Here is a 12467-nt window from a genome sequence, read left to right as displayed (position 1 = left end):
TATGGAGGCTTGACCTATTTTCTGCAAATCTACATGATCACAGATTGATTTAGGGCAGTAGATACTGCTTCACCTGCACAAGGCAGGCAGGACTCATCCTTGAGCTCTGAAGTATGGGTACGCTGAAGGGAACAATGGCATCCTGGAAACCTTCAGCAGCCTGGCCTGAACGTGGTGCAGGCTGCACGTGGCATGCTGGGCCAAGTGCTCTGGGTCTCCTAATACTTTGGACACTTGGGGATGCATTTTTCTTTTATATTATATGAAACTGCCCTCCTCTGCACACATAAGCCTGTGTGGTAAATTCAGAACTAATTCCTGATTTTTTACTTTTTAGATTGAAGTTGCTCAGAACCTTGTTCCTTACATCTGACTTTTCAGTGTAGGGGTACAACATTTATCTGGACCAGTGATTAAGCTTTCCTCTCTTGTGGAGAGGCACATAAGCTTGTACACACACACATGCTGGCACAGGCACAATGAAAAAGCATTTGCTCCCCCACTGCTCACCTGCCAGCTGGGGTTACTAAACTTTTCCCTTGAAATAAAAATGCTGTGGAATAATAAGTCCCACCTGTCGGCCATTTCTTTTTCTTTTTTTTCCAGGTCCTTCTGCTCCTTTCATCATAGCTACATGGAAAAGCCTTGATGTGTTATAGCTGTGTGTGCTGGAGTAAAGGCCACCTCAGCTTTTCCATTATAAACCCCAGTTTTGAGGGGTTTATAAAACTCTGCTGCAAGAAGTTTGCTCCAGGGCTGTTACAAAGCAAAGAAATGGGGCTGGAACCAGGATGGAGTTTATTTTTTCTCCTCCTTTCTTAATTAAAATTTGGCAAGTGATTGATCCACAATACAGGCTAATCACTTGGGGTAGTAGTTTGAAAAATGCATTAACGAGAGCTGAGATGTTGAAAAGTCGTTAGGGCTTACATGGTGCCAGGAAGGATTGGAGTAGTTTGTCTTAAAATTGACTCTTAAAAAAATGGTATGATGTCTGCTATAAATTGGCTAAAGCAAGGAAACTCACAAGGAAGGATTTAGGCACTTCCTGCTGTCCCGTGGGTCTAAAAATGGGCAATTTCCAAGAGGAACACGCTACCAGGGACAGAGAATAAAGAGACAAAGAAACAGAGTGGGCAAAGAAAGTCAAATCGAAGCAGAGATGACAGGAGGGACCCAAACCAAGAGCCAGCTTCTTGCCAGGAAAGGAAGTGAATGCCAAGATCAATTCTCAACCAAGGCATCAGCCTCCTCTCCCATCCATGCCTCCACACAAGTGTGGAGCTTCTTCTCTGCAGATGCCAATTCCCAGAGAAACAGCTGTCCTCCACTGCCACTGTGGGGTACCCTCCACCTGTCAGGAAATGGGGTTAAACCACCAGGAGAACAACTTCTTTCACCAAGCCTCCTCAAAGGGTGGAGCTCACCCTCACAGGCTGCTGGAGGCCAGAACTGAAGAATGCTAATTAATAACCAGAGAGAGAGAACATCATGAAGGCTCGAGCGCAGCATCCATGCAGCTGCTGCCTCAGGAGGTCCCTATATGTTGCTGAAGCACTGAGGAATCACCCAGAAGGGCTGCTCTCTATCTGTGCTGTTTTGTACAAAACCGCTCTGGCCCACATGGCATACATGGTACTAGAGCCTAGAATGGCAAGGCTAAGGATGGAGTAATTACCAAAGATATAAATGTGTCAACTGCAGAGCACACGTATATATCGATGGATCCCCTGGAAGCATTTTGTGATGAAGAAGGTTTTTTAGAAGTGATTTTTTCCTGCTCTTGTAGTTGTCATTTTCAAATAAGCCCAAGACAGGCAGGCACAAGCCTGAAGTCAGCAAATACATATGGGAAATGCTGGATCTGGCTTTTACAGGTGATGGGGGAAACTCAGTAAACTGCATTTGTTCAAATAAACCTGTTCTCTTTCAGCCCTTGCACCAACCAACAACAAACAACAGCCTGACTTAGTTTCCAGCTCCATTTATTTTGTAAAGAAGGATACCAGGGATTGGGAAATCACACAACTACAGCTCAGAGGGACACCAAGAACTTGCTGACCCGTTCCCTGGACAAGATCACCTCAACTTGAATTACTGCTGACAGACACACACCAACACTGTTCTCACAAACTTCCAAGGATGGAGGCTCCAAACCTCCCCAGCAGACCACTACAGCAGATGACAACCTCTTCTGCTAGAGAACTCTCCTCAGGAGAAGGAAAATACAAATCTCACCCACTATTCGCTGTAGGGTCCCTCTCAGTTAATGGGGAAGGGTGGAGACTGGACAGACTCTAACAGAAGAAGATTCATGCCCTACCACCCCATGACTTGGGCTGCAGTCCAACAACCAGCTGAGGTTGGACACCCACCATGAGGACTGTCAACATTCAGGGAAAGGAACTCCACCTGCTGCTGCCCAGGCTAAGTCTTGCTCCTGCAACACCATTTCCTCTCCTGTCTTTGAAGAACCTACATGTTTTCAGGGTTTCCAAAAGGGATCACAGGTAAATCACTCCTTGATTTTGGTTCTTTTAAGGCATCTCCAGGGTCCCTTTCTGCAACCCCAGCCTTTGCTTCAGAGATGGAGTCTCCTCTGGTCAATGTTTCAACCCCAGAACTTGCAACCTGTTGACATGCTGAGCTCCAGTATAAGTATACCTAAGCTAGAGAGTCCAGCAATAGTTTGTAGAGTTAGTGATTAAAAGTCTCTTCCTTGCCCTTACCAACAGAACAGTTATAATTTGGAATTGAACATCAAGAGCCAGAAGTCCAAAAATTTTATTTTCATGAAGTGTAAGCATTTTAAGATCCAATCCTTATCAGTGCCCTAAACACTATCAGGTCAGATGCTCAGATCATTGTACTATTTTACCGTAGAAAATGTTTAAACCTTAGGTCCACAGACACATGTGAGCATCCCATTTCACCCTGTCTTCAATACCCTGCAGAGGTTCAGAAGTGCTCCCAGGCACTCTGAGCCTTCAGTTCCAGGGCCTTGCTCAGTACATGATCCTTGCTCTCTCAGGCACACTCACACGCTCAGTTAATATCAGATCTTGGCTGGGCATGTAGGCACAGGCACAGAGGAGAAAGGGGACTTCTCACCAGCATGGATGGCAGATCTCCAGATTGTTCAAAAGGGGCCGGAAGCCTGACACAACCCGCCTGCTCCAACTCCTATTAACTCCAACAAATTGTTTATTGCACAACAGAAGAAAAACGCTGCCCCTCTCCCCCAGCCAAGTCTTTCCATGTGTGCTGCACGCGCAGGCTCCCTCCTCCCAGCCCACTGGGGAGCCAGCTTTATACCCAGGGAAAGGTAACAGCAGCGATTATTACACACACTATCCCACAGCTCCTCGCTTGTTAAAAAAAACAAGAGTCTCTTTTGTGCCCGAAATAAAAGGAGATACCTTAATTAGAACAATGCAGGTTGGTAAGCATTAAACACTGAGCCCAGCTGCTGTATGCCATTAAATTCATAAAAAAGGAGGGGGGAAGGAGGGCAGTCTTAACGAGATTACACACATTGACTTTGATCAAGACACAAAAGCACCAAGGCGTTCCAGGGTTTTTATTGCTGTCTTCAGGCTACATTTTAATGGTTACATTAGAAACATGCGAACCCAGGCTGGGAGATTTTTTTGAGATGGGAAAGGGAGTGCAAGCATGCCTTGTGAAAAGGCCTGGTTTAATAAATTGGGGGCTGCAGGGAGAGGCTAGGACTGGGGAACACATGAGTAGTCACTTATTAATTGCTTCCCCCATGCAAGTGCCAAGTCCTAACATGATATCTTTCTGGACTACTCCCATCCTGCCTGCCTGGTCAGCAGAAGAGCCATGTGCAGATCACACACAGCCAGATTCATCACCACCTTTCTCACAGAGCTCTGGGGGGAGATGGCTTCCCTTCTGCAAGGGAAATGTTAATCCCTCAGCACCTGGAGTGACTTCCCCTGTTCTCATGAGAGGCTGTGACTCCTGAACATGACAAAAAGGGACCTGACTGAAGTTGAACTAAGTTGCTGCTGAGCCTAAGAACAAACTGAAATTAGTGCCACAGATTTAGAACATGACTTGAGGCTGGTGGGAAGAGGAGAGGACAAAAACTTCAGAGTAAAGCAAATGAAGAGAAAATTAGTGTTTTATCCTGTGCTTGTAGCACCACTGAAAGACAAGATTTCTCCTCACTTAGCAGAAGTGGCAGAGCACATATTCATCCAGACACCTCACAGCAACATACCCACATATGTGTCTTTTATAAGATGCTGCTAAAATGTTTACAAAAGCTTGTATAATGTAAATAGTGACGGGGTGTAGCTGAAGAGCTATAAAATACAGCCCAAGGGATAGCCAAGTTATTGAGTTGCTATTAGTACTCAAGCCCACAGGCACTTCACCATCCTGGTAACTTTTCTTGGACAAGACTTTTAAAAGGCAGGATTTAAAGGAGCATGATCAGCTCAATCGTAATTCCAAGCACACAATGTGTTTTATAAAGTAGAGTAATGCCTTCCAGGAACAAGTTTCTAGGAGCGCCATTCCCTTCCATTTTTTGCAACCCAACACTGTATCATCTTGCTAACAGGAGAGCTAGAAAGCACAATTGACTATTTTCCACTCCCCAGCCTGAACACAATGAAAGCTTGAAAATCAGCTGCAGAGGGGACGTTAAAGGCTGATTATAAAGCCCACAGTTTTAACACAGGAAAAGAAAACACTACTGGGTCACCTATTCAATGTTCAAGGTAGCTCCCAATCTTGTAAACAGAATGGCATATGCTTGAAAACCAGTGCTATTCCAAATAACCTAAAAAATATAGATTCACATTATAAAAGCGCCTTTCCACATCCTCTCCCCTGAAGATGATTCCCTTTGCTTCAGGGGAATATTATGTTTCCCAGAAGCTTCCCATTCCATGAAATCTCAGTGGATTTGGCCTCCATTCTCACAGCTTTACCTCCCTGCACGGATGCCCCCTAGGAAATTACTGAAAGGCAAGGTAGTCCCTGGCACAGAGCTCTTCCCACAGCAGCAGAGGAAAAAGCAAAGGGCAGGACAGAGCTTGGGTCACAATGACTGAAACAACCGTGTCAAAGCTAGAGTGGGACGTTAAACAGCCAGGCCTGGGAAATCTACAAGCACAGCACTCAGATTGTTTAAAATAAAGCAAAAAGCACCCTCCCCTGTGGCAATCTAGAATAAAGTATCTGAGAGGATGGAAAAAGGCTGTAAGTCAACAAGAAAGCAGTCAAGAGCCTCACCAGAGTCCGCAGCCAGCATTCTTCACAGTGCACATGCCAGCACTGAATAGAAGTCAGGGGCATTGTGTAGGAGTCCTGAGGAAAAGAAGCAAACATATTATTTCCATAGCAGTGATCTAGTGATTCTTCATACCCAAATCCATCACAATGCCTTTCTTTGTGAGTAACACTGCCTTGTATTTTGTTAAAAAAGTTGATTAAAAGAACCAACTTGTGTAATATATAAGTCGTGGTTTTGTAATATTTGTATAGAAGTGGCAGAAAGTCTCCTTCAATCCCTTTTCTTGACTTCCCAGAACTCCTGTTGGAAGCCCATAATCCACTCAAGTGATGACCTAGCTCAGCAGAGTTATCACAAAAGCATCTGAAGTTGCTCTGGCCACCTGCCATTATTCTCATCAGAGAGGTCACCAGATCATTTGAAAACCAGTGACAGGGTAAGATCAACCCTTATCACAACTCAGCTCTGCAGGAGCAGCGTAACTACATCTCAAGAATGCTGCTGCTATTTCAGCAGACATGCCTTCTCAAGTATCTATCTTCTATCACTGCTAACAAACCTCTGGAAATCAGCAGCTAGCTGTTGTCCTTTCTGTGGGATGAGTGACAAGGACTGCACTCCCACACCTCCAAGTCGTGAGCTGGCTGGGAGAGAGAAGCCCGTGCATCAAGCTGAAGTTGCAGAGGGAGCTCTCCACCAAGCAGAATGTTCTGTCCTCAGCAGAACACAAACCCAACAGGAGATGTAGAGCCCTGCAGGCTTGGGCCATGAGAGGGAGCTGGTGCCCTTCCTGAGGAAGGCCACAGCATCACCAGAGAGCACACAGGACACTGGCAACTTTTATATGCTCAGGCAACATCCCTGTTCCCAAATCAGAGAAGGTGAGCTGCAGATCACAGATTCTACTCTCTCCTATGTACCTAAATTTGCACATCCAGGAAAAGGATGCTGGTATGTGGGAGTTTTCTACAGGAAGGCAGAAAGTCTTCTGAAGCTGGGGCCTTCTTGATCCTGATACAGAGCGACAGCTACAAATACCAGTGAAACAATGTAATTCATACAGAAATTTGAGTTGTTAAGACCTTAATTTGGAAGGCTAATTGGTGATGAGTTCCCCCAGTCCGCCTGAAAAAGGAGAAAAGCTTCTCCCCTCCTCAGCACAGATACCAAGACATTTCTGATTCATTACCACGAGTGGAGTGCTACTCACCATGCAAATGAGACATTTATAGCGGTCCCCACGGGAGAGCTGCCTTTCTAACTCACGGACACGAGCCTTTAACGCTTCAAATGTTGTCACTGCGGAGTCTTCTGTAATTCTGCAAAAGATGATGAAGAGTGAACATCACTGAGCACACAAGACTGTTAAGAGTTTGGGGGAAAAAAGATCCCACAATAGGTACTACACAGGAAATAGCATCGTATTTCAAACTAATACATCCAACTTGGGTTAAAAAAGAACTCCCGAAAAGCCTAGTGTGAATTCTTTAAAGTGTCTTTCTAAACACTTCCAAACACATCACAAAAGAACACAACCAGTGCTGGAGTTACCAGCATCATACAGAGCAAGAACAGATATTTAAAGAATAGATATTTTTGTTGGGGTTTTTTGTTTGTTTTCTGCCTTTTTTCTTGTCTCCCTTAAGAGATTACTTAGCACCACATGCTTGAGACAAAGTTCTGTATATTGCTTTAAAGCTGCTGATATAACTTTTTGTGGGCAATAGGAGCTGTTCTTCCCCTTAGAGAATGGAGGCCTTTGCTGGCCATCAGCTTCGTGAAATGCAAAATCAGCTCATTACACAGGATCAACACAATGGCTTATATTAATGAAAGCCCCAGCTTTTTGAATTTAATGCTGAAAGAACGGAGAAACCAAAAGCACTGGACACGGTGCCAACAGGGCGGCTATAAAGGCAGCTTTACAATCTCAGCTTTCCCATTTCCTAGGGTCATTTTTGATGGGCAGCATTATCTCTTTTGTCACAGAGGCACAGTGCTGAGGCCAGGCAAGTGTATTTTCATGGTTCTGCAAGGCTGGTGAAAAGAGCAACTTACCAACCTAAAAGCAAGGGCAGACAGCAATGCTTAGCAAATGAAATGCAGGGAGCATTACAGACAAGGATGCGTCACTCCAGCACGCTGCAAAATCCGATTTCTACACAGTGCAGCCACAGGGAGGGGCCCTCAAGTACTCCCCAGAAAAGATTTAGAGACTTGACAAAAGGCTCTCACTTTCTTGAATAAAAACAAAACCAACAATTTTCACATGTGTCAGTGAATTTCTGGCATCTCCAAGCAGACTCCAGCTCAGAAAACTCTGAAGAGCATCTCGATACCAAAAGCTGCATCATCAATCACAAGATAACCCACAGCGGCACCTATGTCTTCTACCTTTTTAGAGGATGATTCATCAACAGGTGGCTAAAGCACAGGTCTAGTGGAATTACTACAACCAGTGGAGTGAGCTGCAATCTCAGCACTCTCACTGCAGGCAGGCACTCACCCCTTTGTTCATTAGTCACTTGTCGCTAGCACGCAGGGAGGGACTTGGGGAATCTCCCACAAGCTGATTCTGATGGCTTTTCCCAAGGCTTTGGTAACAGAACTAGTCAAAGAGATCTTGGGTGATTTTCCTAATTATGACACTTCAGAAGAAAGTGAAGCTGCTGGAATGTATATGGTTAACTACCAGTGCTACAAAGCTCCTTCAGCTCCACTCCCGCCTTTGTAGGGACGAGACACGCTCTGCATGAGCTGAGATCTTCATCAGAAGGAGACTCATTGCAAGTGACAGCTGCCAGCAAATGGTAACAATTTTAAAACTGCAAAAAAGGTAAAGAAATACAAATGTCCCATGATAGCCTAGTAGGTGAGGACTGTCTGGGGACAGGGACACTGTGGATTCAAGTCTTGGAATCCATAAATATTCTTTGGAGCAAGATGAAAGAGTTTCAGTAGGAGACAGTCCTTCCTGCTGTGAAAACACCCACTTGCTCCTGCTCGTTGGTATAAATTATTACCATATCCCAGCTTGAGTTCTCACCCTCAAGAAAGAGTTACTAGCATTTTCAAAGAAAGTCTAGAAAGGTGTTAGTTTTGTCCAAGGAAGAAACAGATTTATTTATTTATAGCCTGAAGATTATTGTTGGCTGAGAAAATTGTTTCTCTTCCAGTCTGGCCCACTGTTGAACTGATGCTGGCTGAACACTGCAGCTGATTTTGACTTCATGGAGTCCATTTCTCCTTCCTGCATGCACAAGGGAACTGGAGGTGTAAAGGCAGTGAGTGTGACTCCCACCCAAAGCACGAAGCAACCAGAACCTCTTGCTAAATTCTCCTTTTACCATCTGTGGAGCTACCTGTCCTCCTCAGATGGGTGGGCAACTCAAAAAGGAAAGGGAAAAGTTGATTTCTTGAGCAGATACAAATGCCCATTCATCCCCAGTCCCAGCCCAGTAACAGCCAAAACCTGAAAAAGAAAAATTTGCTACTGCAACAACTAGAGAAGATAGAAAATGGTTTGTTTATAGAAATCTAAACAGCTGACCCCCATTGGCCAATTTTGGAAAGTCTCTGAGATAATCGCACCTGTCCAGTAATAAACGAATGAATCAGAAAAGGAGGCTGAATAGAGGTATAAGCAATAATGCTCAGAGGCTGCCTGATACAATGGCCAATCAATAGGAGGGCTGTAGATCAGGGTGCTAGTTAGCTGGAAAATTACCACACCGCTGCGTGCGTCACGCTGTAGGGATCCTGGACAATCAATGTGGGAGGTATTGATTTAGTTATTATCACTTCATACGCTCCAGACATTGTTAAATATACATTTATTAACAAGACTGGGGTGCATTGGTAAGAGAGGGAGCTTGAGCCACTGCGATACCTCCCAGCACTGATCAAAGCCCAGCTATGGCAGAATTTAAACTCCATGTTCTCCCTGCCAAGCAAGTTCACAGGACAAATCCTGAAGCACAGCACAGGGCTGAAGACACAGCTCCTACTTCACATGAGAGATAGGAGTTTTGGCCGTAAGTGAACACTTTGCACTTGAGATTTCAGGAAAACCTCTCGGAGCAGCAGCAACAAGGGATGTGGCAGCCAAGGGTCAACCCAAAGTGAGCGATAATTGCATGGTTGCTTCGGAAAAGCTGGAGGAAATGAGGTCAAGGGAAATAGGGAGAACATTAGTAAATAAAGGAAACTGAAACTACCTCCAGGGATGGAATAAAGACGAGAGTCACTTCCCATGTGTCTGGCTCCCGTGGTGGCCAGCGCACTTGGGACACATGCCATTCCATTTAGTGTCACTTTACCGTCAACCTGCCGCTTGTATCCTAAAGATAAGCATCGCTTAGGAGCAACTCTTCCTGCAGCAGCAATCTTGGGAACTCCCTCAGGATTCCCTCTTGTGTGTGCACCTTGTGTGTGCTTGCCTGGACACAGCTGGGAGCAGCCTTGGGCAGAATTTTTACAGGGTAACGCCAGGGTGGAGTGCGGGTCAGAAAGCCAAGTGCCATGGACAGGGGAAGGCTGTGTACAAGCTACCCTGCCAAGTGAGGCAGAGGGAATTACGGAGAAGGAATTGGCTCTCTGCTTTGCCTTGACCTCATGTTGGATGCAGGAGGACTCTTAACAATTTTGCGCCTCAGCGCTCTGATTTGACGTGTTTGGATAACGTCATTTATCAGCCTCCAGGGAGCCCTGCTGAGCACAACTGCTGCCAAGAGCTATACCTTGAGTCCCAGTGCTCATGCTTCTCCAGCAGGTGTGAGAGGCCTCCCCAGCACCTGAACTGTCCTCCCTGGCTGAGGGATGTATCAAGAGGGCACCTCCATCGTGGAGTAGAGACTCGCTGTGACACCACCACACACAGAGGAGCCTGAGTTAGAATGTTTCTACAAGAGCAAAAAAAGGAAGGGAGGGCTCCTTGTGGAAGAAGCTGGGTCCTGTACTTCTCCCTGGACTTTGTGGTTAAGTTTTCCACACCTTGGCAGTCAAAGCTGAGGATGCTGGGTATCAAGAAGCAAGACTGGGCAGACAGAATGTGATAATTTTCAGTCTTTGTGCCCAATGCATATTTTTCCACTACTCCTAGCATTTTCCCCTGAGCACTGAAAATAAGAACATTTTCTTTCTCTGAGAAATCCTTGCTTTGTTCAGGTACAAGGCCAGAAGAAGTGCGCAGAAACACAATGGAAGAGGAAAAAGGACCTAGTGTAGCTTTGAGCAGCAATCGCCTCCTGAGAAATCTCCCCTGGGAAATGGCCACCCTCTCTTTGCTAAAAAACCTTAACCCAAACACTGGTTATTTGTTAAACATTAGCATGCATGTGATCTTTGTTTCTCCAAATTAAATCGAGCAATTCCTACCCGCTGTCCCAGTGGGCAATCACAAGCAATTCCGTTAATTAAATTATCTCTGATTCTGCAGCTCTGGAATCTCTCAATTGACTAAGTCTGTGCTTTATCATCAACAAAATACTGGACCAAAAAGGAAACAAAAAAATGCTGATGTCAGTGTGATTGGCTTTGGTTAACCCTTCCCAGCTGGTATTAAGGGCTGCTGAAGGAAATGTTGTACTGGAGCAAGCCCAAGAGTGAGAGCCTTGTACCACAGATACCAGTAGCAGCTGTTCACTTGTGTTTCCTTTCCACTGTACATAAAAACACAAACACCACACTGTCCCTTGCATCCAGCATCCTGCCTATTTGAGAGCCACAGAAAGATGCAAACTGTTAGCTGCTGAACAAGCAGGAAAACACCTCACAGAAGCCCCTGCGAATACCCCATCCACATCTTATCCAGATCGCATTTGATGCATCCTGCTGTTGAGGAGTCTCCATAAAACATTCCCCTTTGGTTTATTTCAACTGGATATAAATTTTCCTTTCTTCATAAATGGCTACACTGTACACAGCATTCCATAAATTTTTACAATTCCACTGTTTGTATGTACCTTGTAAAAAACACTTAGCACTGATTAAATGCACCACCAATAAAATTTCATGGGCTACTTCTGACACTTGATATTTTGACCTTCTCTCTTCCTCATACATTTATTTTTGCTTTCCTCTGCCTGTAAACACAGACTGTCAGAGAGGAAAATGTACAGTACCACTGACATACCTGAAAGTGATGTATTTATTTTTAAACAAAGCCTTTATCCTCCCTTGTCCAAAGTGGAGAACCCAGCAGAACATACATGCCACCTCCCTGCACCAGGGGCAGAGGTCATGTCACTAGCAGCTTACATATCATAAATATTAGAAACAGACTGGTCGATGCTTTGAAGGCAAAGTCAAGCTAAAGTAAGATTCCAGGAGCAGAGAAATTGCCCCAGGCCACATCCAACCTCAGCTGTAGATGACAATTATTATAACCACTACTACACTGCAGGAGAGAAAGCCTGGTGCAGTCCTTGCTTTGTGGGGCACAAATCTTCAAGACTTGATAAAACGACCCCAACATCAGTGCACAATCATGCAACTGCAAGCCTTCTCTCATAGCCAGTTTACATCTGGGTGAGAGGGCAACTCTTTCAGAGAAGAGACCCTGTTTTCTTAGCCTGTAACACGCTGTGCACAGCTCTGTGACACCCAGGAGTGCTGCAGAATGGCAGAGCACAGTGATGCTGTCTCAGCTCTCACTCATACAATGTCTTACACACAACTCCCTCACTACCTCAGTTTCAAACACTAACTATAAACACCCCTAAGTTTCCTGGGATAAGAATTGCTTTCATTTTCAACCTGATGAAACAATCTGCCACCACTTTCAATTCAGCAAGCATCATCTGCAGCAAGTATGAGAGCTAAAGATACAGGGAGTTTATTTTGGCAGATGTGGGTGAGCAGCACTGAAGTCAGTGGGAGATCCACAGACTGAAAGGACTTTTACACTTACTGGAGTGCAAGAAGATAACATAAAGCTGAACAAGCCCCTTTGCTACTAACAAGCAAAACACTTAAACTGACACGTAAGTTTTCAAAAAGAAAAGTGACAGGTGGCTTTAAAAGAAAACAGATACAGCTCAGGCATTTTCAGTATCTTAAGTCTCTGGAAGAAGCCCAGCATCAGGCACTGGTGGCAGATTGACTGTGAATCACCCCACAACATGTGGGCTACCAGACTGGCACAACGTACTGAGATTTTATTTCACTAGATGAGCTGGTTATAGCAGAAGGGGTT

General features: G+C 45.0%; 1 protein-coding gene across 5 annotated transcripts in view; it reads right to left on the bottom strand.

Moving 5' to 3' along the window:
• Positions 1-12467, bottom strand: part of RNF220 (ring finger protein 220) — a 215840-nt gene that overhangs the window by 5202 nt on the left and 198171 nt on the right. For all 5 annotated transcript variants that reach the window (XM_039711335.1, XM_039711333.1, XM_039711336.1 and 2 more), the window contains 2 exons: positions 6483-6591; positions 5272-5346 (listed from right to left, as the gene is read on the bottom strand). In XM_039711335.1, the coding sequence (XP_039567269.1) occupies positions 5272-5346; positions 6483-6591 (184 nt within the window). The remainder of the gene's footprint in view (positions 1-5271; positions 5347-6482; positions 6592-12467) is intronic.

Source organism: Passer montanus, unplaced genomic scaffold (assembly GCF_014805655.1).
Source record: "Passer montanus isolate IOZ18808 unplaced genomic scaffold, ASM1480565v1 scaffold25, whole genome shotgun sequence".
Taxonomy (NCBI): domain Eukaryota; kingdom Metazoa; phylum Chordata; class Aves; order Passeriformes; family Passeridae; genus Passer; species Passer montanus.
This window is presented reverse-complemented; position numbering and strand designations above follow the sequence as displayed.